The sequence below is a fragment of the Syngnathus leptorhynchus genome, chromosome 14, assembly GCF_054491065.1.
Source record: "Syngnathus leptorhynchus isolate UIUO chromosome 14, UIUO_Slep, whole genome shotgun sequence".
NCBI classification, from domain to species: domain Eukaryota; kingdom Metazoa; phylum Chordata; class Actinopteri; order Syngnathiformes; family Syngnathidae; genus Syngnathus; species Syngnathus leptorhynchus.
In genome coordinates this window covers 8,981,249-9,006,538 of record NC_141208.1, presented here as the reverse complement: position 1 = coordinate 9,006,538, position 25,290 = coordinate 8,981,249, and the positions used below count along the sequence as shown (strand labels likewise).

At 41.4% G+C, this 25,290-nt stretch overlaps 2 protein-coding genes across 3 annotated transcripts; one reads left to right on the top strand and one right to left on the bottom strand.

Moving 5' to 3' along the window:
• The first annotated feature begins 4,874 nt into the window (after positions 1-4,874).
• ptger4c (prostaglandin E receptor 4 (subtype EP4) c) lies at positions 4,875-7,364 on the top strand. Its single transcript, XM_085929786.1, has 2 exons — positions 4,875-5,723; positions 6,485-7,364. The coding sequence occupies exons 1-2, from the start codon at positions 4,875-4,877 to the stop codon at positions 7,061-7,063; spliced, it is 1,428 nt and encodes a 475-aa protein (XP_085785912.1). The 3' UTR covers positions 7,064-7,364.
• A 1,480-nt stretch (positions 7,365-8,844) lies between these two features.
• LOC147046493 (uncharacterized) lies at positions 8,845-25,266 on the bottom strand. 2 transcript variants are annotated; one of them, XM_085930915.1, is made up of 5 exons: positions 24,891-25,266; positions 23,358-23,659; positions 11,406-11,470; positions 11,096-11,297; positions 8,845-10,992 (listed from the first exon to the last, which is right to left on the bottom strand). In XM_085930915.1, the coding sequence occupies exons 2-5, from the start codon at positions 23,452-23,454 to the stop codon at positions 10,481-10,483; spliced, it is 876 nt and encodes a 291-aa protein (XP_085787041.1). In that variant the 5' UTR covers positions 23,455-23,659; positions 24,891-25,266; the 3' UTR covers positions 8,845-10,480. The 2 variants fall into 2 exon arrangements, with proteins under 2 accessions (XP_085787041.1, XP_085787042.1); XM_085930916.1 differs by lacking the exons at positions 23,358-23,659; positions 24,891-25,266 and adding an exon at positions 22,796-23,345.
• Positions 25,267-25,290: the final 24 nt, after the last annotated feature.

The following is a 25,290-nucleotide window of genomic DNA, read 5'->3' as shown; positions in this document are numbered from 1 at the left end:
CCTTGCTAGCATAACAAACATAACCCAACTCCACTATCTGGACAAATGAAGCTAAATTTAAAAACTCATTTATTATCTTGGTCCCCATATGTGAGTCTTGTATGTACTTTCTGACACGAGAAAATACTTTTTATAGAATTTATTTTTTATTTTTTTGCGAACCCTAAATGGTCTCTGGTGTCCCTGGGCTTTAGCACATAATTTGATAATTTTTATGCTCATATGAGATGAGAATGTAAAAAGAAAAAAAAATCTTATTTTATCTTGCAGCCAGAACAATGCTGACTTGCTGAATGTGAATCAGAACACCCTAGAATGGTTAGCTGTTTGGCGTGACAAGCTATGATGATTATTATTGTTATGAGTATTATTTAGTCATTACCACGGTAAAAATTTGAACACATTCAACCTCGACATCATGTTCCAAAGGGGCACAGTATACCCTCTTAGTTGTATGACCACATTGGAAATAAATGATGTCCATAATGATATTTGAAACCCAGTGAACGTCACATCAGATCTTCGAAATCTCAGTCACACCGAGTGGCTGTGTTGGCATCAATGTGGTTCATTTACTCGGCGCTTTACATGATAGAAATGTCTAATATCCTGCAGCTGCATGGCACACAACTGCCAAAATGCAGTATAGAGACTCATACTCTAAAATGAATGCCTTTTTCCCTGAGGCACGTATACAATAGTGCAGATTAACTGACAACGTTGCTCTAAATAGCCAGCATAAGACTGATCGCAAAACAACGAGACGTCCTGAAGCCTTTCAGAAGAAACTAGTGACATTAGTGGAGAAACAAAAGGTTTGCAGAGGATGAAAAGACAGTCAGATGAATGAGATGGGAGGGGGGGAGATGGTAAATGAGTCTCCGCTCGTTGTGGGGAAGAGCTTGGCAGACTGCGGTAGAAGGAGCAGGATGATTGCGGTGTCAACTCCAGGAAGGCAACAAATAAAAATCACTAGATGATGACGTCATCGCGCTCGTGGGTTATTCGACGACGTCAGAGTTTTTCAGCATCACCAGCGAATTCAAGACACCCACATTGCACTGTGACACATCTGATCTAATCAGCCAGCCAGCCCAGAAAATAAATTTGACTTTTTGTTTGATGATTGGAGTCATAGTATAACATCTGACCTCCATGACCCAAGTAGTAAGCCTTACAATTTGAGACCAATTGAGAACAATAAATAAATAAATAAATAAATAAATAAATAAACAAATAAATAAATAAATAAATAAATAAATAAATAAATACATAAATAAATATTTGTAAACCTTCAGGCTGTGGTGTAAAAACCACTGAGCTATGGGTATTTATTATAAAATATTGAAATTATTTTTACATGTATGTTAGTGTGACATTTAAGTAATTACTGAATTCATTTTTCCATAACTCTTGCCTGTTGTTGTTGTACTAAATCAAATCTGGATGTCAGATGTGTGTGTCTTTGACATTTTGCTTATGTTAACTATATGCAAAGCTTTTTGTTCAGTGTTTTTTGTTTTTTTTCAGGCTACAACAATTACCGTAATTTTCGGACTATAAATCGCGGTTTTTTTCTTAGTTTGGGTGGGGGGCGACTTATACTGAGGAGCAACTTATATGTGATTTTTTTTAAAGATTTTCAAAATAAAAAAAAAAAAAAAACTTTATTGTGCATTTTATGGCTGGTGTGACTTATACTCCGGAGCGACTTATAGTCCGAAAATTACGGTACTTGTATGTAATGTGTGAGTTATAATTATATTAATTGCATCACGTCACCTTTCTGCTAAATATAAAAGCCTTGTGACAATTTGATTACAAACCTGTCCCATGCCACACAGCAAATTACTAGTTTGCTAATTGTAATTGGATGTGCGCACATAATCTAAATATGCTCACTACGGACTGTTTTTGCTTTTAATATCTGACCCTCCCCACCCTTTGCAAAGACGACATGTTGAATGTGTGTAACAGGAGCTTGGGAAAGATTATCCCCACTACAGTTGCTTTTTAATTATGCACTCTAAGATGATATTGAAGCCAAATTTGATTGGGAACCCCTATGGACGTTCATGCACGTAAGACCAAGCATTCCTCATTAGGTCTTTGCTGAGGTTGGACGCGAATCCCTCAGATGTATGAGCAGAAGAGAGAGAGAGAGAGAGAGAGAGAGAGAGAGAGAGAGAGAGAGAGAGAGAGAGAGAGAGAGGCTTTATTGTTTATATGTGGCCACCAGCGCTACTGATGCCTCTGCATTATTAGAGCAGGAAGGGCAGACTCAAATTCACAAACACTCCATGGAGGGATTCTCTCGACCTCGTCTTCCTCCGTCATTGCTGAGTAGGAATCCACTTAGGCAGACAGAGATGGAGAGCCTTCGCCAGCGCCACTGTCCACCATCAGACAGATCCTTCCTCCATTTCATATGACAAATTCTTTCATTTCTACAGATTTGATTTCGATTTTCACAGGGCTGTAACTCCCAGGTGTGTGTTTGTGTGTGTTGCTCTGTTTCTATGTCCAGGTGCAGTGTAAATTGAACACACAAGAGTTGTGGCAATTTCATATCTGGCACAGGTTTCACAAGTCCATAAGAGCATTGAAACGTATCTTCTGACAACAACCAAAGGCTTAAGGACTTTTTGAATGTACGAGTGTTTGTATGGCGACACACCAGAATGAGCAGTACAGTGTGCATTGAAGGACCAAACACGGCAAAAATTGTTTTAGCGATTTTAATTGGCTTTGATAATCTCATTACTGTATGTTTTTAATCTGGTATAATATTAAAGAATGGCACAATATATACATACATGCAACACACTGACCCCTTGTGGCCAAGGCGTGCACCACAGAAGCAACACAAACCTCTCAGGCATGTGGAATAGTCTTTAATTTGTGTGTACAACAATGTTACATTAAAGTGGAATTTATTCTTTGCTTACCATTACTATAATGAAAATTGCTTCCAGATGATTATATTATGGAAAAATTGCACCAGACGTGCATGTGTCCTTGCATTGTGGCCTTTTAGGACATTGCATAAAAAGTCTAGGAAAAGATGATGATAAAAACTGCAAATATGTGAATTTATGTGAATGCCGCCACAAATACAGCCAAGTCTCACTACCAAAATAAACAATTCCCCGGAAGATGAGACTAATCATTAAAGTAAAATATATAAAAAATGTGTCATTTAAAAAAAAAAAAAATTCAAAAGATGTGTACTTATGCATAATACAAGATGTCACTACACTAATGTCAATATTTTTAGCTGCCCAGGGAGGAAGGGAATACATAATCTTAATGGATGTGCAATCACAAGTTCAATAAATGCTAAACAAATACAGTTGGCTCGTTCTTCACCAATGTTAATCACTATGGCAACAGATAGTTTTAAGTGGGGGATGGAGCACTGAAATAAGACCAACCACCCATTTGCCATTATTCTCTTTGCATGATTTCAAAGGGGACACCAAATAAGAGTCCAAGCCTCATTTCCCTGATGTAGTGCGCCTGATGCTGTGTTACACTCATTAACTGCATTTGTCCTCATGTTACAGCAATGGACACACAGAGAAAGAGTACACCCTGGCTAGTTAGGTTGGCCAACAGGGAAGTATCACAATTTTAATTTTAATATACATATATACACCTACACATATACACACATACACAGCACAAACAACATGCACACACACACACACACACACACACACACACACACACACACGCACACACACACACATAACATCACTTCATATGCAAAAAAAATCAATTGTGAATTTCAGTCTTTTGTTTTCTTTCACTTCAATAGTTACACTTCGCTGAATACAAAATGTCCCTCAACCTTTATCAGTTAGACAGCCGCATGTTCATTAGTTTTTTGTGTGTGTTTAAAACTATTTAGTTTTTCCAAAGGATATCGATTGAAACCAATATTCAGTTCTTCAAAACATAAAAAAAAAAAGTCATGAACATTTAATGATGACAAATAGTTTTTAGACCGAGACAGCATTTGGCACTGGCCTTGGTGCTGCCAGACATTCCTCCCAGGCCTTTTGGAAAGCAAATTTGGGTTTTATCCATGAGTAATTAAGTGGCTTGCCTGTATGACTCACAATCCTCAGTTTATGAAGATGATACAACCCCATCATATCAATAAAACGCTGGTATAAAATAAGATAATTGACAGGATTTTCTTTTATAATTAGGAATGACTTAATTTATTTCACAATGCAGAAAACTTACATAGGTGTCAAATGTAATCTAATAACGTTTGATGTTATGGTTTAATTCTATCAATAATAAATAATGATATTCAATGACATGAAGAAACTGATAATCTAACTATCTCAATTAGGAAATGTAAATTCTAAATCTCTACTCTCAAATCTACAACATTCCAAGAAAATCACAATGTCCCCTCAGAGCAGAACAGCCTTGATAGGTGCTCGTGTGTCTATTCCAATGTTGTGGTCAATACATGCCCCCCCCCCATGTGTTTATTGTTGTAATTTATCCTCATTGAGTGAACAACACAACCCGTGGCTCCCCCTTGTGATAAATGGTTTGCACCTAATGATTTGACTCTGCTTGTAGAAATGAGATCCACGGGGAACGGGTGGCGCTCGCATGCAGGCAGCCCACACGCACGTCAGTCCTGACATCAGCACTGAGCTTAAATACCCGCACAAAACTAGAGCGTGTGCGCAAACAAGCGCACCCCCATGCGGGATAAAAACACTTGAAGTGAGCAGTAAGTCGCAACAGGTGCTCTTTTCTGGATTTGTTTCAATTATTTGTGGGATGACATGCTGCAAGTACAAAAGTAAAAACTATTTAGCTTTTTGTTCGTTGTTGTTTTCTAAATGATGATCAACGACACCATAGCGTTGGACACGAACGGTTCGGAGCCGGCTTTCTCCTTGGGTCACAACCACAGCACGTTTCCCACGCTGAAACTCGAATCCCGGTCACTGGTCACGTCGGCCACCATGTTCGCCGTGGGCGTCCTGGGAAACGTGATCGCCATCGTGGTGCTGTGCGTCTCCAAGAAGGAGCAGAAGGAGACCACCTTCTACACGCTGGTGTGCGGCATGGCCATCACGGACCTTCTGGGGACGTGCTTCACCAGCCCGGTGGTGATCGCCACCTACGTGGCAAGCCGGTGGCCCGGTGGCACGCTCCTGTGTCACTTCTTCTCCTTCTCCATGCTCTTCTTTGGCTCGGCCGGCATGTCCATCCTGTGCGCCATGGCCGTGGAGAGATACCTGGCCATAAATCACGCCTACTTCTACTCGCAGCACATAGACAGGACCATGGCGCGCTTCGCCCTCCTCGTAGTCTACCTGGCCAACATGGTCCTGTGCGTCATGCCCAGTTTCGGCTTCGGTCAGCATGTTACACACTTCCCGGGAACGTGGTGCTTCCTAGACTGGAGGGCGATAGATCCACTGGGTGCCTGTTATTCGTTCCTCTACGGCGGGGTGATGCTGCTGCTCATCGCCGTCACGGTGCTGTGCAACCTGGCCGTGTGCAAGTCTCTGGTAGGCATGAGCCAAAGGACCGGAATCGTCCGGGCCGAGGTGTGCGAGCAGGGCGGCTCTAGAAGACGCTTCCCCCGGCTGCAGTCGGTGTCCTCGGCGGCAGAGATCCAAATGTTCTGGCTGCTCGTTTTCATGACTAGCGTTTTCCTGGTGTGCTCCATTCCTCTCGTGGTAAGAAGCAGCGCATTTCAAATCATTTTTTAACAATTTACCTTTCAGAAAAGTAGCACGTGGGAGTCTAGAGCAGTGCATCTTATCCTTGGTCACCCATTTTACATGAGAAAAAGAGTAAAACATTTTTTCAATAATAACTAATTTGTATAATAAATAATATTGTTTTATTAGCGTGTCTACTTATAGACACGCTAATAATAATCATAATAATCCTAATTATTATGATTATTATTATTACTTTTAGTCATTTATATTCAATACAATTTAACTATGTGACTTGGCACAAGGTAGACACTTGATTGAAATTAGTTCCCCTCAATGATTAGCTTTCATACTAGTGAAGACAAAAAAACAGTTTTTGATGCCAGCTAAATTTTGACAGGATAAACAAGAGTGACCTGACAACAAAGTCCATGCAAATCAGTACAGCAAACTGGATTTTATAGGCATTCTTGCTGGGATGTTTCAAGGGCCTCCATTACACGGGACAGATTTACTTTGCTCTAATGTGTGACTAGTATGTCGCATTTAAAAAGACTCAAAAGTAGCCACTTTGATTGGCCATGATTGAAGACATTTGTGACCACTCCCATAGCCATGCAGCCTTCCCTCTCGCAGATCCACCGCCCTGCAATTGTCTGCAAAATTACCAACATCGGGTCCAACCCACCACCACGTGCCATTTTCAGAACAGCTTGAGATGCTATATAGTGGCATTTGTGTACCTTGCTTAAACTGTATTTCGTTCCATGTCTCAGGTGCGAATCTTTGTGAATCAGCTTTACGACCCTGCTTATATATCAGCCGGAGGGAAGCCCGACTACCGAAGCGATCTGCTGGCCATTCGCTTTGCCTCCTTCAACCCCATTTTGGACCCGTGGGTGTACATCCTGTGCCGAAAGAACCTACTTCTGAAGGGCTGCCGGAAGCTGAAGCTAGCAATGACTCGTGTGAAAGAGAGCAGCGGAGACCACATGGGCTGGGTCGGGCAGGACTCCCCTCCGTCTTCCAACACAAACGACACCAGCTACGCATCCATACGCCGGAAAGACGTGGGGCGGCAAGTGGCTGCCGGGGACACGCCATCTTTCACCAACTTTGCCATGAGACACGCGTGGGACTACGACACAGCTCGGGTCAACTTCCACCCGTTCAGCGTGGAAGCGAGTGCTGTGCCCGAAGACGAACGCGAAGCAGAGGAGGATGCAAAACAGCAGCAGGGGGACTCGGTGAAGGCCTCGCCGGGACAGCCCGCTTCTATGCATGTCAGGACAGGCGAGATGGTCACGTGCATGTTTAGCACCCCTAGCTCCTGTCAGTCAGTGAAATGCCTCTAATGCAATGTTTCCTGACTTTTACTGAGCCAAAGCATATATTTTACATTTGATGGCACACAGAGAACATCAGATGAAAGACCAACATTTTAAAGCTTAAAATTAATCATTAAACTTGCTAAACATAGGTTTGGGGAATAAAGGATGGAAAAAGATTATTATTTATAAATATTTATTCTATACATTTTTTATAATGGCCTGTTATGAATAATTTTGACAAATTCACAGATAAACATGAAATCATATAACTACCAACCAAACACTTTAATTCCATTCCAGTACACTTCTATCCTTCAAGGTTAGTCTCACTCGAAATTTTGGACAATGTGAAAAATGTGGGTTAGAAAAAACTGGTGCCAATTTCCAAGTAAGGAAATGTGTACAAATAATTATTTTTATACCCAATGGGTACAAACTAAAGTTAGCATACTTACTGTATCAATTTATGTGACTCATTTGTGTATTAACACAATGCATGATGGTGTCAAGATGTACTTTTAAAACGATATGCTGCAAATCTTCTCTGTGCCATAGAAAGATGACGCAGGGAGGGACAACTGAATGTATACAATTGGTCAAAGTCTTGTTACCTTTGTTTTTATGCAACTTGTAGTGTTTTGATACATTTTAAAAGAAAAAAAGCTTACTTTTATGACGTGGTGCTTGTTGAACGTGTGTGAAGAATTAAAACGACACTGACCAGCGTCCGTCTTGATGTTCCCGTTCAGCCAGCAGGTGGTGCTACAACACAAAAACACGAGTGACTCAGAGCACGCTGCAAAAATAACTCATGAAACGTGCGTAAAACGTTATGAATGTAAATCAAACGTGTGCAAATTACCATAAAACTTACAGTGAGTCAAAACACAACTTAATCACAATCTTTTGAGTGACAAGATCAGTTAGCCTACACTACTGAAGATTTGTCGTTGCATTGTACTTAATGCAGACAATCCGAGGTGTGCTGTGTTCTCTGTACGTCGTACAATCTATTAAAATGTGCGCATATTATGAAGTTATTATTCTATTGCAACTGTTTGTGAAGGTGCATTGTGTCTTCTATAGGTTTACTACTTTAAACAGTTCTTTTAGTTAGGCAGGGACGATTTGACCTGTTTTATATGTTTCAATTACTTCCTGTAAACTTCCTCAGAAGAAAGATGGGGAAGTGACGTGTCTTGTAGGATGCTAGTTCTTGGTTTGGCCAGACAGCAAGGGGAACTTGCCAGGACGGCATCCCATGTATGTGATAGCGTGTATAGGCCCCCTCGTCCCATTTTATGCTCCTCAGACCTTTTGGCTGTCATTTCACTAAATGGGCAGGAGATGGCGACAGCGTAACGCCTGAAGACGATGTATTGTTCTGCAATGATAGCCAGGTGTCGATTCGTTTTCAAGTTTGTGGCGTGAAATTGAAGTAATTGAAACAATTATCATGATAAGCTTTCACACTGGTGCCACCAGGTGGCCACTTATGATAAACAACGATCAACAAGACAAAGAAGAGATCGCTGTACGTGATGTCACTACTGCAGCTGAATAGGACACAGGTGTGTCATCCGGGTGCTGCAAGATGGCGACCGTGTGGCCCTTTTCAGCACGAGTAAATGTTAGTTACCCACCCCCAAACGTACTATATTCTGTTTTTGTTGGAGAAATAAAAAACGAAAATCAAACATTTGTTCTACCTTTCCTTTCTTGTTGAAGCCACAAACTAGACAATCAAACTGTATTTCAATTTTGGTGTATTTATTTTAAAAGAAAAATCAAACAACCAGTCGTTTTTTTATTTTTAATATCTGCTTCCAAAGGATATATCCAATGACCCACAGAGACATGGACTGTTGAGGTCAAACAACCATCAGGCTCAAGTATGTGAGGTACTTTTATGCAAGGGTATTTATTATGCACACAATGTCATTCCACTGGACGTCCGTTTGTGGTGAAGTTTTTATCAAGCTGTTGTTTTCACAAAAACAAATCCAGAGGTGAGCCCTTGCTTGCATCAGCTACAAGGTCTGACGTCTTTTATGAGGAATTGGACTACTCTGAAAAGAGATACAGCACCTTTATGAAGTACTATGTACATTGTGAAATGGGGGAGCAGAGATAATATGAAATCTGACTTTTGGCAATAAATAGATACATCTTCAATACAGAGTGGAATAAAACAGCTCTCATACGAAGCTATAATAAATAAATAATTTATCAGAAATAAATATATTTTACTTTTATACAGTAATACGTGAAGATGCATGGCATCCATTCGGCTGAGCTCACTTGAACGTTGAACCCATTTACTTGTTATTGAACTTCTGGGAAGAGCTGACATCTCTGTGAGTAGTAAATATTGAACATTTCACCTCCGTCTGTTGCCTTTTTTTTTTTTTTTTTTTTTTAAAGATAAACACTCGGTCGGTGCTCCTACTGTCGCTTGAGCCTCGGACTTTGGGGAATCACGTATGTTCAAAATCAAAGCAGTCACGTTCACAATGTCCATCCTGTGAGTCTGCAACATACGTGGCTAGACGAAAAGTGTTGGTTCGTAACAAGAAATCCATATTCTGGCTTCATCATGGCCTTCCTGGGGAAAGTATTTGGAGGTTTTATTTGAGTTTTAGGTCCATGTACTAGAACGCTCTTTATATTCAGTGGTTAAAAAAAAAAGAAAAAAACTGCGCACTAGTGTAACGTAAAAAAAACACAAAAAAACACAAACTTTTTTGGGTGGGCTAAATCAGTCATTTAAGTTGGGACAACTTTAAAATATATAAAATATTATCATTTTGCGCAACAATTTTAGTTAGCATAACAAAGCAATTGAGTTATTTGCTCAAAATCATTTTGCGGAGTTGATTTTACTTATGACTTGAAGTTGGGACAATTAGTTCTTTTAACTGATTTGTTTGCTGAAAATGTAGGGAATCTAATTTTCACATAAGCAAATGATGATTTTTGTTGTTAAAATGTTATCAAAATTTATAGAAAATAGCGCACTTGTACATGGACCTTTACCTGGATGACAAGAAGATTGAATAAAAGCTCAAGCTGCTTTCTGAAGCCTCCAACTTGGCTCTAATAGTGACCTTTGCCCCCTAGTCCAGTGATTCCCAACCAGTGTTGTTTGAGCGCCGTGGAAAATAATCCAACTTTTAATTTCTCATTCATGATGACTAATGTATCTTTGTTCACCTATTTATGCCAGCAACATAGAATTATTATGTATCCACTTTTTGTGACATTTTCTTTTTAAAAAAGTGCCTTGGCTCAATAAAGGTTGAGAAACACTGACCTAGTAATGTGCCACACCCAAACCTTGTCCCCACGACAGGCAAAAACAAACAGGAAGTGGCTTCCATCACTTCCTGTTTCATCAGTCTTTGGTGTATTTTTTAAACTCCTCCCATGCGTTCAGTCACTTCAGCCCATACAAATGCAGCTGGCGGCAGATAAGGACTGGATGGTCCTCCACGTAGTCTGCGCGTCCATGAAGGACACGGGTTCGTAGCGCTCGGGTCGGCAGCAAGGGTGGTTGCTGACTTTGCGGGCGGTGCGTCGCGGGAGTGAGTTGTTCTGCAGTAAGGTTTTCAGCGCCAGGTCGTAGTTAGTCCTGGAAGACTGGCAGGTGCCCACGCAAAACTTGAAGAGGACGATCTCGTCCGAGTCAAAGCCCAGTCCCAGATCACGGACTTTCATCTCTCGCTTCTCCACGTGGCAGTCCCTGCTGCTTTGCTTGGGCTTCTTGTGTTTACCTCGGCCTTTTCCGTCCCCCTTCCCCGCGTCCTCAACGTCGTCCTTTTCTTTCTTCTTCCTCTTCTTCTTTTTCTTAGGCGAGCCTTTCGGTTGAGAGTCGGAAGGGTCCGAGGAACGCGCTGCGCGGCCGACCCAGCGAGCGCTCGGATGGTCGTCCGCTTCATCGACAACAGAAGGCTCTGAAAAGGACAAAGTGTGTTTCATAAATTCAATATTCAGTTATAAACAAAAAGCACAGTCAGTGTTTCCGATTTAGCCGTTTGGTTATCATTTTTTTATTACCATATAGAAGATGCCACGGAGAGTATGGGTAGTTATCAACTTCCTGCTCCTCGTCCTCCATCACCTCTGGCAGGACGGGAAGTTGTCGCTCCTCCTGGTCTCCCAGCAGGCTCGCCATGTGACCTGAGTCCACGCCGGCATCGGCTTTAACGCGAGCGCTGTCGACCAGAGGCAACAGAAACAGGAGCACCCACAGCAGCACCTATGGGAGTACGAGAGTCAGAAGACTCGTGAAAGGAGCTCTCCCTTTTCTTCTGTAATCACTCAGCCTTATTCTTGGCCTAAGCAATGGCGTCCACAGCCGACTCACCTCCGCCAACATCACAGAGGTCGTTTCTGGTCTCCCCTTCCTCCGAGTCCTCCATCGAGTCCCACCTGGATGCAATAAGAAAAAGAGGAATGTGAGAACAAGGCTTCACTCTGTCAACTTTCCTGCTCCTTTGAAAACGGTAACATAAACTAAATGCACAATATGCGGGCGATAAGATGATTTTACACAATGCTTCTGATATTGTAAAAATAAAAAGATAGAAAACAACCACCCGATAAAGGCGACGTGTCAAATAAACCACGTCCTCCCTGCCCGAGGACATTGTCTTTGTTCCTCCTTAAAGAGCCAGTGTTTGCTTCCAGCTAGTGTTGGCTTGTCGCTTCATACATCCACACAAACAAAAGGCAACATCTGCGATATACTTGTCAAAAGCATTCTTCACAAGTTATTCTAGAGCCGACACCGCTTCATGGAGGTCCCGGCCAAAAAAGCCCCAGACATGCAGGACAGGTGATAAGAGGTGTCACGGATGCAGATGTTTATATATAGTACGTGCGGCGTGGAGGATCCAGCCCGCCACCCGGCCCGTAACATGGGGTCATCGGGTTCCTTTGTTGCCCCCTTCTCTCCCAAAATGTCAGAGGAGGTCAGCGCATCAAGTGTCGGGGGAGGTCCACCTCGTTCATCTGTCTTGTGCGTGACACTATTGGTGTTAAGGTCAAGGTCAGAGGTTGACAAGTCATTCACAACTCTTTTTGGTGCAATTGTACAGAGCCCTAAACATGGCGGAGGAATTTCGGGCCATGGGACCCGCACCATGACAATAATAAAATATCCTGGGCATTCATCGTCTTTGTTACATTCACTGACATTATGTGTACCAGTAGTATTTATTCCCGAGTCCCAGCATTTTGGACACTCACTTGGAAAAGCAACACCATCCAACTTTGGCCATTATCAAATTTATTTAATCCTGTTTGGTTTTCATCATCGCAACAACACGGAGGGTTAGGTTCAAGGACAAAAAAAAAAAAAGACAGGGAGGAACATGGTGGTTATAATTCACATAGATAGCGAACACACCACGGCTGCAACCTAAAACCAAACTATGCAGACTCCTTGCTCTTAACATTGCTATCCTCATTCTCATACTCCCATGAATTGTAATTCTCAAACTTTTTTTACACCAGGTTTAAAAACAAAATGTTTGCATCTATTATGCTCAATACAAGTGAAATAACAAATGTACTGTACTGGATTCAAAAAATGTTGAATCCACTGTAACGTTTAGCCCATTTTGAACCTTTGAGTGAGTGATTCTTTCTCAAACCACTCGAGGGAGCAACTTCTACGCTTGAAGAATCACTGTTCCGTACTATTTTATATGATATTTTTCATTATATATACTATATTTATATAGCAGGATGGGGAACGATGGGAAAGGCAAAACTATCAACTCTGTCGTGATCTCTTTCTACATTGCAGGTACTGCTTTCTTCAGTCAACGTACCTTCTGACCTCTGTATGACTCCTGTTCCTGCACTGTTCTTTTGCTGTTTCACTGTTTCAAAATTCCCCCTGTGACACTTCAAAGACTAACAGGTGCACGTTTCTGTGGGAACCTGTACAAATATGGTGGGAACAAAACCAGTTCTTGGGACAGTTTCAAATTCCCCAGTGGACACAATCCCCACTGCCCTATAAAAATAAACATATAGATGACTCGGACTCTTTTACAGTCTCTCGAGTCCCCCTGTGACCCTTCAAAGCCCAACAGGTGTATGCTTCTGCAAATGTGGTGGGAACATGGACAGTTCTCCGGACTCTTTTGAACTCTCTTTCTTTACATTTTGAAGTATTTTGGATCACTTTAGAACAAGTCATCAAATTTCAGGGTGAAAACATTTATGGTATTTTTATTGCTGTCAAATGTCAAAACAGGGTCAAATTGGGCCCGAATATTATTATAAGGGTTAAAAGACGGGATGGTTCCGAGGGGTCACTAGCGAGCAGACCTTCATTTTTGGGTCGAGTCCCATTCAGAGTTGCTAAAAGTGCAGCTGGGAGTGCTTAGCCTCCTTTAGATGGGGGCCCGTCTGCGTGTTCATTTCTCCCTGGCACTCCGGAGCTGTTTACAGCCCAACGCCTGCAGCCCTTCCAGGGATGCGTTGAGGAGAGAGGATGGAAAACCGCTTGAGCGATTAGTCAATATCCTTGATATCCAGATTAAGCTTGAACAATTGCAGCTCAATATCCATCCATCCACTCCGCCGACCCGTCCGTTCATCCATCCATCCATCCATCCATCCATCCATCCATCCATCCATCCATCCATCCATCCATCCATCCATCCATCCATCCATCCATCCATCATGTTGTAAAATCTGAATTTTTACACAGGAACACATAATTGGTCATTTGTAATATTGCAGCAAAAAATAACATTGAAAAAAAAAATCATAGTTCAAAATGCATAACATTGTGTATATATCATATTGATCCATGATTCTCTTTGGAACGCATGGTACGGAATTCCTATGATGGGAGTCCAACTATTGAAACTGATTCTCTAGTTCTCTTAAATTCTCCCTATTAACATTTAACATAAACATTAACATCAACATAAATTTGAAGCAGCATGTAAATCATCTGAAAAACATTCCCTTTCATTTTATGTACACTATGCAGGCCATTCCACTTCCATTTGTGTGTACACTCTCAAATGTTGGATGATCAACAAGTCAAGAAGATTAAAATGTGACCCCCTAAATCATTTGCTTGTCACAATCATTAATGCAATTTCTACCAGCTGGATTTGGAATGAATGAGAGAATGTGCTTGTGATTAAGTATGTGGATGCCTACTGTATACTGTTACAGGCTTGGAGCTGGCCGCTTGCCGACACTCTCTAGAAACCTCTCACCTTGTTTAAAAAAAAAAAAAAAAAACAGCATCAGCATCTCTCTTGTTTCACCGACCTTCTCTCATAATGACCCTTTATTAGGGACAGAATAACGCTGTCTGCAGCGTACACGAACGCAAAATGACCTCCAGGGTTAACCTGTCACTAACACGGTGCCTGATTGCAACAGTACAGTAAATCACTGCTGGCTCAATAAAACACACCTGCAGTGTAAGAGGAGATGTGGGAGAGGCAGAACACCGGGAGAGCTGCCTGATCACTACCAGACACCCAACCATCCGTGGCAAGGGGGGGTCCCTAAAAATATGCTCAACAGCTTTGCAACACTGTAGATAGAATAGATGCATTGTTGTTGTTGTTGTTTTTTTTTTCAATTTAGATACGATCATGATGCTATGCCAAGTGCCTCCTTACTTATTTCAATATTTATGAATTATTATCTGGATCAGTTGATTTAACCTGTGGTTCTAAATGTTTTATAAATGTTTATTCTTGAAAAAAAACATACATCACTCCTCTTTCACTATGTGTCCAATTAACTGAATCACTATTGGGGTTTTTTCTCAAGCACCCAATGAACTGACGGGGTTACAGCCTCAACAAAAATCCACACACAATTTGTAAGGTCACACAAGAAAATCAAAACATCTCAACCTGCCAAATGTGGAGAAATTGTTTTGATTTGAAGTGGTTGAATCCAATGAAGATTGAAGGATGATTGAAGGATGATAAAAAGAATACCTTTTGCGCATTGATAGAATTTGTCAGATATATTATCAGCTGTCATTTACCATTTCAGTTTTCCTGATTTTTGGGGAACGTGGTGAAAATTTTTGCAGGTGATTTTTGTCATCATTCAAACTTGGCAGTTACCAGATAACAAATTTAGCAGCCAATTTATTCTCATTTAATAGGGACTCTAAACAACAAAGCAAGAGTCGGCCTTAAATTTTCATGGTACAGTACATTACATATTCAATTCATTTTCAGTTTACAAAATGGTCACACTTTTACTTTCTGTAGGAAAAAAGATAATGCTGTAATTGTGTTAGGAGGTAATTGTATGATAAGGAGAATTAAAACTAGAGAATCGTTTTTTTCCCCGCCTGGTCAGTATATTACTTTTTTTCTCCATAATCCTTCTTTAAAAAAAAAGTCATTAAGATCCTTAGATTTTTTGCCAGTGCTGTAAATTCCATATCAAATTTAACTTCAACTATGCAAAGTTCAATATTGCGAAAAAAAAGAAAAGAGAATTTCGTTGGGGGTAATCGCATGATAAGGAGAATTAAAATGAGAGAATATCTTATTGTCCAGGGGTAGTGGGAATGAAAAAAGCTAATTGAAGCTCTGAATGAGAGGAAAGATAAAATGAAATCGGGGTAGCAAAGGGAATGTCAAATTGCGAGTGCAGACTGAAGGCCGGTCAGACTGTAATCCCATAATCCCAAACGGGCAGACGGGATGTAATTGCTCGTTAGTGCCACTTTCCACTCACAGTTCTGTCACTGCTTGAAAAGCGCAAAGGGCTGTGCTTAAATGAGAAACAGATAGTGAGTCCCATGCAGAAAAGGACATGTGCAGCCCACTCAAAAAAAAAAAAAAACACCCACATTGTGTCTCTGCCAATTTCTCTCACACACTGGGGCGGGGGGCTCAAGGTAATCAGAGGTGCGGACACCAGTAAGCCTGGAGGAGGATGGTGAGGAGTGGAGGCTATCTTTCTGTGTGACCCCCCGCCCCCAGGTCCCACTCCCCACTCTGCACTTCTCCCACCTGGAGATTTTATTAAACTACTAACAACATCTCATTCTTTTGGAGACGGGGGGGGTTGAGTTGGGTATGTGTGCTGAGTGGCTGAGATGTGAGGAATAATGTGTCACAAGCCATCGAGGCTGCAAGTCGCTCGTGAGTGAATTTGACGGCGTTCGATTCCAATGTCTTTGCAAATTCGAAGTCTTGCAGTCAGACTACATTCACATATAATTACTGCAGCCAAGTTAAGCACATGCAGTAAGAAGGTTTTTTTTTTTTTTGCCGGGTTCAGTGGCGTCTTTAAATACTATGTCAAAGCATCCTTCCCCGTTGAAATGAATGGACACGCCCTTAATTCGTTTCTTTAGACCAGGGATGTCAAACTCATTTTTTTCACGGGCCGCATTGTAGTCATAGTTTCTTTCCGCCATTATGACTGTCAAAACGAATAAATGTATGAGCACCTCATATTATATACAGTAAAAGCTATAAAACAAACTGACAAATAACTCGTTTTCAAATCAGATGAGTAAAAACTGGTCAAATATTTAAAAAAAAAGATATTATTAAAAGTGAAGACAATTTGGAATTCTAGTAATAACACACGAATTTGATGCACAATTTGTCTTCGCGGGCCACATGAAACGATGTGGCGGGCCGTATCTGGCCCCCGCGCCTTGAGTTTGACACCTGTGACAGTTATTTAGCTGTTCTAAGTGGATCGAAGTGTAGTTAACCTAAGTCAGGTAACTTGTATCCAAAGGCATTGTTGCACACTGTCTACTTTTTGTGACATTTTTTAGGTGGTGTGGCGTGAGATTTTTCTCATGTAAAATAAATGCTTTGGTGTATTAAAAAAAAAAAAAAAAAAGTTAGAAAACGTTTTTATTTTGTCTTTGTCATTCGTCATAATATGAATGTTGACCAGCGTCCCACAGCGGATTGCGTTTGACCTCATAGTTGCACTGTATTGTTTCTCGGCCTCGGTGGAGGTCTGGTACAGAAAGCTGTACGGAAAGATTTATTGTCGTGCTTGGGAGCAGTTGGGTGACATGGCTAACGTCAGCTGCTCATTCATGCATCCAGGGATTTATTTTGAGTTGTTTCTGACCACCTGCTGGACTTACTCGCCTTTTATAATTCTGTTTTTCAACTCTGGGAAAACATCTGGCTCACTTAGCAGAGCTTGTGAACAGCAGATTTTAAAAATGGCTGCCTGAAATTGCATGCCGTAAAACAAAAACATTAAGAGTGGTAAACACTTTGCAGAGCTGAGGAAGGACTCATATTTCTCTGTGGAGTCATCAAAATATTTATTACAGCGTTTTAAGATGCATTTTATGTCACACTGTGGTGATTATCTGCGTGATTACTGGCTTGTGAATACTTATAGTTAACTAGTGGCAGATTTAGGAGAACCAGAACACATTGGCAGCTTGGCCTCAAGTCCGACAATACAACCTGGACTTAATTAGAAGTCCCAATTAGGGAAAACATATTGGGTGCCTGATGAGGAACCCGAGTGAGTGATTAGTGGTTTCCTGCCGCCTTCCCTCCCCACCAACGTGCTCCAGAGACCAGAATGGCTATGGTTCGTTTGTGGCGATGAATGAGGAGTACAACACTTTGGAAGGTGGAGCTGCAAATGATGACCTTTTTGCGGAAAAAAATATTGCTGTTATGATAACAGGGATTTTACTTCCAATCTTTGCCCCGATTGAACTACACGCTTGTTTGTTTTGGTCCATTATCTTAACACATCTCCAAATCAGTTTGGTTATTAAATTATCAGTTTTTTGCAGGTCTCTAGCTGCTGCCATCCATCCCGTGTCACATGAATGAAGATTAATGAATCCGTCCCGGAAGAAGCAATCACTTCCACTGAGTATCACACATGAGCTTGTGCACATACTTTCCCTCTCAAAGCTTTTCATCACTTTGGTGAAGATTAATATTTGTCTCATCAGTCCATAAAACTGAGATCATTTCAAAGACTCAACTCAGTAGTTTTGGGTAAATCCCCCCAGTCTGATATGTATCTTCTTGAGTAGCCTCTGAATTCTTTGCTCTTGCTTTGTTTGATTTTCTGTCATCTCTAAACAGCTCATACAAAAAAAAAAAAAATCATTTTGCCACTGTATTGTCTCTTTTTGTTTCGGGCTCCCTTTTATGCATCTGCTGCAGTCTATTTTTTTTTTCACCATACATTCCATGCTGCGCCCTGTCATCATTGCTGGTATGCAGCATCCACTGCTTCCAGGCATCTCTCAAAACCTGAACATTTATTGCAGTTGTGGTAGTTTATAGCAGGGGTAAAGGATTTTCTTTTTTCTTTTTTATATTTAGTCTCGATCCAATCATCGGTGCGTTAACCCCCTCAGTGTTAGTGGGCTATGTTTACATTTATTTGGATTAAAATCAATTATCAGCATTAATTAACTATTGAGAAATCAAATTGTCTTGTTGAATCCTGCATGACGTATAAAAGGTCAGACGACTTTTTGTTTGAAAGCAGTGATTGCTACCTTATCAGTCAAAGTATTTTGTAGTGAAAGGAATGAAAGTTGAAGCGGTAGAAAAAAGCGCCAAGTGAGGAGAGCTCTTCATACACTAAGGAATTCTAATGACTGCTGTAGGATTTTCCACATCAGCTGAAACTTCCTACATGGCAACCGCATCTACAAGATTAAGCTTGCAGGGTCACTGGAAAGTTACGCTATTATGCCGTTCGCGCTAATTGTCAGTAGTTGGAAGTAGTTGGATACAAATACTTTGGAAGATTTTTCAGGTGTCTTTACTTGACAATTGTTTTATGATACATTTTTCAATTTAGATTCTACAATTGAAAACAGTTATGATTTCTTACTTTGGCTTTTTTTTTCAACATCTGCGCTATGGTACAGAAAATTAGAGTTTGTTGAAGAGGAAAAAAAATTATTAGTCTTTCAACACATGCAGACTTGGATCGGTTGTGCGACGCATGAGATAAAATAGACGGGATGCGTTTTCCCATGAGGTGAAAACGTCCTCCCGACATGACAAACATGTCTCTTCGACATTGTCTTCTCCGTGTCTCAAGGAGGCAGCTTTGCTGCGTCCCTGACCCCAATAACCTGAATTCCTGCCTGATTGAGTTGCTTTTAAAAGGAAGCCACACAGAGTGCGCTTGGCTGATCCTCACCTTAAATGGGAACACATTGTGGACGTGTGGGAGAGATGATCAGAGAGAAAGATTTCCTCTTTCCGGTGCTCATGAAGGGGGGGGGGGGGGTGCTCTTTAAAGGCATCAAGACCAGGCCAAGAGGGAGAGAAAAGAAAGAAAACACACTTGCAACTCAGCCGACATCACTTGGTCTTATGAGTTTACATCCTTGTAACAAAAGAAAAAAACTTTTTGCAGTGTATGCATTTCAGACCCACCAAAAATCTGCAAATATCAAGCGAGCGTCTCATCAGTCTCATTGATGGGTAAAAAAAAATAAAAATAGACCAAATAAGAACGTTCCCTTTGAAAATACTGTATATCGAGATATATATCAGATTGTCTTTGCACACTCCTAATATATGGAAAGTGAAAGCATGTGTTGTATGTTTTTTGAAGAGCTACCTGGATTATAAAACGCAGATTATAAACTGCACCAGCTAAGATTTGAGAAAGAAACCATTTTGTTCATATATAAGCCACACTGGACTATAAACCGCAGGGCGTGTTAATGTTTAATTTCCATATATAAGAGAACATGCACAAATCATACAATATCATAAAACCCATAAAAAAAAAACATAGATAAACCGCACTGGACTGTAAACTTGTACAAAAAGTAGCAATTTATAGTCCAAAAAATACTGCTGAGTCCCTTTGTCCTTTTTGTGCGCTTGTTGTTATTTCTCTAAACGAAACACACATTAAGAAAAGTCACACACATACAAGCATACACACACACACACACACACACACACAAACACACACTGCGATCATTATGAGTGTGTCTTCTGTCTGGGCGAACCAGAAGTTTCCAAAGTGTTTCCGCGTCGCCCGCTCGCGCCCCAGACGGGCTGGCTCTAATGACCTGGCCTGATGGTTCAAAGCGGCCCGCAGACGCTATGATTAATGAACGAGTCCAGCTAATTTCACCAGAATTCAGCTTATTGTATGCATAAAAAAAAAAAAAAGAAAACACTCGAGTTAACATTCTTCACTATTTTCAGGAACAGTTGGAAGGGAGGAGATCTTACGATAAAGACAGAAGTTCATTTCATGTTCCAAAAAGATTAACTGCTGCCTTGCTTGAAATTATTGAAGCTGTTTGAACTTGAAGAAGTCAAAGTGCTCCACAACAACTAAACAACCCCAGATCAGAGCTTGGGAGAAGGGGAATAATTTTCCTCTGCATTCTTAGTCAAGATTGTCTCGCGCGACAAAAGGCGAGCTCTTCGAACAACAACAACAGCAGCAGCTTGGGAAGCAAGGAAGGAATCCATTGAAAAAATTGAAATTCCTTTTTGTCAGATCATGCCTCCTTCAATTTGCCCTGAAGTCATCAGTGTGGCGGGCTGCGAACTTTAAGCATTTCCAGATTGAAGTTGCCCTGTGGCACTCCGCGTTGCGTAATCAATCTCTCAGCGCACTAAGCATGCAGCTATCTCATTATAGCCCCAAAGACCGTCCATCATTTTAATGGATGTATATTTGATTTCATCAAGGTTATTAGCAAAGTGTGCTTCTGAAGTTTGTCACTGTTGGAGGACTACATTTTTTAAAATTTGGCGGGGTTTCGTTTTTTTTTTCCCGATTTCTAACAGCCAAGGTTTGAACCTCAAAACTGTTGGGATTTTTACTTACTAGTCAACAGTAACTTTTTCAAAATGGCAACACTGTGTGTCTCCAGCATGGCATCAAAAGTCGAAGCCAAACATTGTGAACCAACCACATAAGTCAAAATGATCACGCTCTAACCCAGTGCTCCAGTCTTGGCTTTTGTTTTACATTCCAAAAATACCACGGGACACCACCAAACAACATGAAATCTTGTGGAAGACTGTTGTGACTGACACTATACGTCACTGGCATAGATAAAGGAATGAGAATAAATAATTTATCACCGTATAGCAGCAGCGAGCCCAACTAGATTAAATCCAGTGACAGAATATTAAACTACAACTCTTGCCCAAAGTCAGCTGGAACTGGCGACAAGTCATCGGCCATCTTAATGAGGCCAAGCGGTAGAGCAAAATGGATGTATTAGGAGTTATTTGAGTAACTGGCTGACAGGAAATGTTGGCAAGTTTGCAAGAGGCTCTTGCAATTTCTGAAACTCAAACGACCACTGCTGGTATAAATCTTACATGCAAAATAAGGAAATTCCAGACATTTATTGTGGCTGTGCAAAAATTCCCACCAGCAGACTCTGTTAGCCGCACCTGTCTGTAGAAATACATCACATTTTGGCTATGAGCGCAGGTAAAAATATTTAATAAGGTGCTCAAATAATTGACTTTGACTTCCATTTCAGTCTGGTTCCCTAGATTTTGCAACTCGAGAGGTTGCTTTCTTGAAGTCATTGTGAGAATCGAAAGAAGTGAAAGAAGCCTTCTACGGCTGCATTGTGCCACACATTTCTGAGGCCCCCGAATCCCGTCTCCCGTATTGCGGATGAGATGTAATAAACAAATGGAAATACAGTTTACAAGGCTCTTTCTAAGAAACGAGAAGCAATAATGCTACGTCATTTTGTCATTTTAATTGCAATGAGCATAACAAAAGGAAAAGTCTCGTAAAACCTCACGCAAGTTAAAACAAAGCAGATGACAAGTCACCTAGAAGCACGCTGGCTGGTTATTACTGGCCCTCAGCGGGGCCGGCGACCCCGTGACCTTTGACTGCAGGAAGTGAAAGCTGTGCCAGCGTGACGGTTGAGTGTGACAAGTCAAAGCGAGTCGTCCCTCAGTTGATTTTTGTGGTGTTTCATTTACAAAACGTGACGGCCTATTAGAGGACGCCTGCTGGTGACGGGTCACATATCCCAACTTACGGCAAAATGGGGAGGACAACAAGTATAATACGAGTTTGGACGCCCTCACGCTGAGCCTCATTTGTGTTCCTCAGGCATGACACATTGCATGCACATGAGTGTGAGTCAGTGGGTCACTGAGTCAGTCACTAAACTGAGTCAGCCAGGTGCTTTTTTTCTTCATTCTGAAGGCCAAATCTTGACAAATGACACAGAAAATACAAACGTCATTCCGCATAAGGACACAGAGGTGTGGGAGAGACAGAGAGAACAAAACATATCCCCAGAGGTTTGAAATTAAAAGAAAGGGTCAAGTTGGGCCCACAGCCAGCAGCTCAGGAAGCCGACACGATCAAAACAGTTTCATGTGAGAATGAAGCCACACTTCAGTGAATTCTGCTCTGTCAAAACTCATCAAGATTAAGACACTTCTAGTGCGCCTGATCCCCACTCTGGACAGTCTGCTGCTACGTGCGTATGCGTGCGTGTTTGCAACAAATGAGAAAGAAAGGAACACTATTATATCATATTGTTGTTATACAATGAAAAGCATATTAGTCCTTTCATCGCTAATATCAAGCCACAAGTCTTTGAGTTTCAAACCAGTCTAACAGTCCAGTTAAGTGTGAAATTAAAGACACAAGTTTTCATTGCAGCAGTTTTTTTTATTTAATATTAAATAAATAAATAAATAAATAAATAAATAAATAAATAAATAAATAAAAAGACAGCAAATCTACCTCAATTATTCTTCTTTTCTTGGCAGTTGGTTCTCCCAGCCTATACCACTGCCGTGAACTAAGCAACCCAACGCGCTTTGAGAATCACCATGCAGTCAAACTAAAACAAGCACAATCCTTTTGAAAGACCAGCAATACTTCTCATTGGATAGTATGCAGGCTTTCAGCCAATAAATGAGAGCTTCCCTGGAAGACGCCTTGACAGTCATAGTCCGTCTTAAACCATCCCAACATTCTAAACTTCACAAACACTTTCAGCATCCCCCCGCCTCTGCTTCACCTTTCACACAGACTTTCAAATAAACCCTAAATTCAGCCCCGTAAATGTTGACTTCAGGTTACATTGACCCACCCTGCGCGGAGCGAACCAGCTGGCAGGTGAAAGCAACACAGTATGAAAAAGCCATCCAACATGAGCCAGTGTTGTCACAGCAAACACACGATGACAAATGACAGCTCTCAGCAGCAGCAAGAAAACAGAAAAACAGCTCCTGGTCATCAGGAAGGCTGTCATCGAATCACCGTGGCAACATGCTGACACCGATGTAACGCTGTGCCTTACCGGATGACGCGCAGAGGTGCGCGCGCGGCAGGTCAGGAAGGCTGCCTGCCCCCTGCCGGGTCAATAATGGACTTCTCCATCCACGGCACCGTGTCATGTTTTAGCGCCTTGTGGTCACAATGTGCAGGAGCTCCGAGCAGACTGTCTCCTCTTCAGCAAACATGAAGAATCCATCTGCGTGCAGGGGACAGGCTGGAGGCACCTCCTCCTCCTCTTCCCCCCCTCCAGGACCTCTTTCTTTGGCTGGACTTCTGCCTCGGCTTCCCCCCGCCACTCAAAGCCTTGCGCAATCTCAGCCACCCCTGGACAAGAGCAGAGAAGGTGTCAACAGCCAAACGAGAACTTAAAAGTGTATCGCAGCTTGTTTGGAGAGCAGTGTCATTCAGAACAAATGATTTGCTGTGATTAGCAGTCTGCAGCAGTCATATTTAACATAAATCTGAAATACTTGACAAGTGCTTTTTAATATCATGCTTGACTGAAAACATGACATCTGTAGCTGTCAATTGTTTGCCTTGCTGCTCCATGAGTGAAGATTTATAATATTATTTTTACATTAGACTTTCGTTATCATACAATTTGATATTTTGAATTCAATTTTGGCGTATTTGTCAAGTTCACACCTTAGACTAACAAATATACAGCTGCTCTCTCATTTGGAGAAATGTGCAGGCCATTTTTTTCAGTGATATACGATAGCTTTCCATATCTTGATTGTGAGATCATGAGACGTTTATATTAACAAACTTAAGGATGTTTTAATGAGTTTAAATATGTTCGAAGCATGCGAGATGGGTTAAATTACATTAAAAGTGCTCATAGTCTTCGCCTATCACAAAAAGGGTCTGGGATGTATCCTTATGATAAATGGGGGGGGGGGGGGTCACTGTACAGTTCAAAAGTCTTGCAAGATCATTAGCTTTGTTGTTATTACGAATAATGACCTCTGGGCATTGGAGCAGAATCAACAGAGACGGCAGAACATAAATTACACTATATTGCTATTTGCGACATGCAGTTTACTCACACTTTGAACGACCATATCATCTATTTTGATTTAGAAACATAAATCTTATAGAAAAAAATCATAACGATGTAAACAAGCATAGAACAATTATCGCAAGAGTTATGCGCTATAATTTGGGATACGAGGCCAGATGGGCGAAGAAGAAACTTAACAACATAGCATGCTTGCTGTGCGAAGCCTATATTAAATGTAATTGCGGTTTGTTTGCGTTGACGGAAATAAAGTTACAACCTGGAGGACACACACACACACACACACACACACACACACACACACACACACACACACACACACACACACACACACACACACACACACACACACACACACACACACACACACACACACACACACACACACACACACACACACACACACACACACAGGCTTTACACTCAGGCATGTACTAAATATTTGTCCTCAATTTCCTTCTGGTGCTGACTCACATCCAACAAGCATGTTTCATGTGATGAAGCCAGTTTTTCTCCGTCACAGCTCCCACTAACCTGTTCAGTCCTGCCTTCAATCAGCGTGGAAGGGGAGAAAGTCTCACAACATACGCAAAACTTTCTTCGTCTTCAAAGAGACCGTTCTTCAAATTCTATTTGGGGGAGTTAATCATAAAAAATAAAAATAAAAAGCTTCCAAAAAGTGAAAAGTCGGTGCGCAGTTGTGTTACGCACGAGCAATCCGGCTGCCAGATGCGTTGAGGGAGATTTAAAAGGCTTCTCTCAGGTATGTTCCCAATGCTGAGCGCCTCTATAGCTCCGTGAGAGCAAAGCGCGCGCTGTGAAGTAAAGCGAAGCAAAGTGTTCCTCGAATGGCCCGCGGTGTTGTTGGCTGTGCGTAAAAAGCGCGACGCTGCGCTCCGCCTGTCAGAGTGAAACTGGAGCGCGCCAGTCGCTC

What these genes read in the sequence shown, in the direction of transcription:
- LOC147046493 (XM_085930915.1), bottom strand. Translation starts at nt 23,454, where the DNA reads ATGACACGGTGCCGTGGATGGAGAAGTCCATTATTGACCCGGCAGGGG. An exon ending in CCTCTGTGATGTTGGCGGAG is followed by an intron (nt 11,298 to 11,405) that starts GTGAGTCGGCTG and finishes GTACTCCCATAG; the next exon opens with GTGCTGCTGTGGGTGCTCCT. An exon ending in TCCGTGGCATCTTCTATATG is followed by an intron (nt 10,993 to 11,095) that starts GTAATAAAAAAA and finishes TGTCCTTTTCAG; the next exon opens with AGCCTTCTGTTGTCGATGAA.
- ptger4c (XM_085929786.1), top strand. Translation starts at nt 4,875, where the DNA reads ATGATGATCAACGACACCATAGCGTTGGACACGAACGGTTCGGAGCCG. An exon ending in TGTGCTCCATTCCTCTCGTG is followed by an intron (nt 5,724 to 6,484) that starts GTAAGAAGCAGC and finishes TCCATGTCTCAG; the next exon opens with GTGCGAATCTTTGTGAATCA.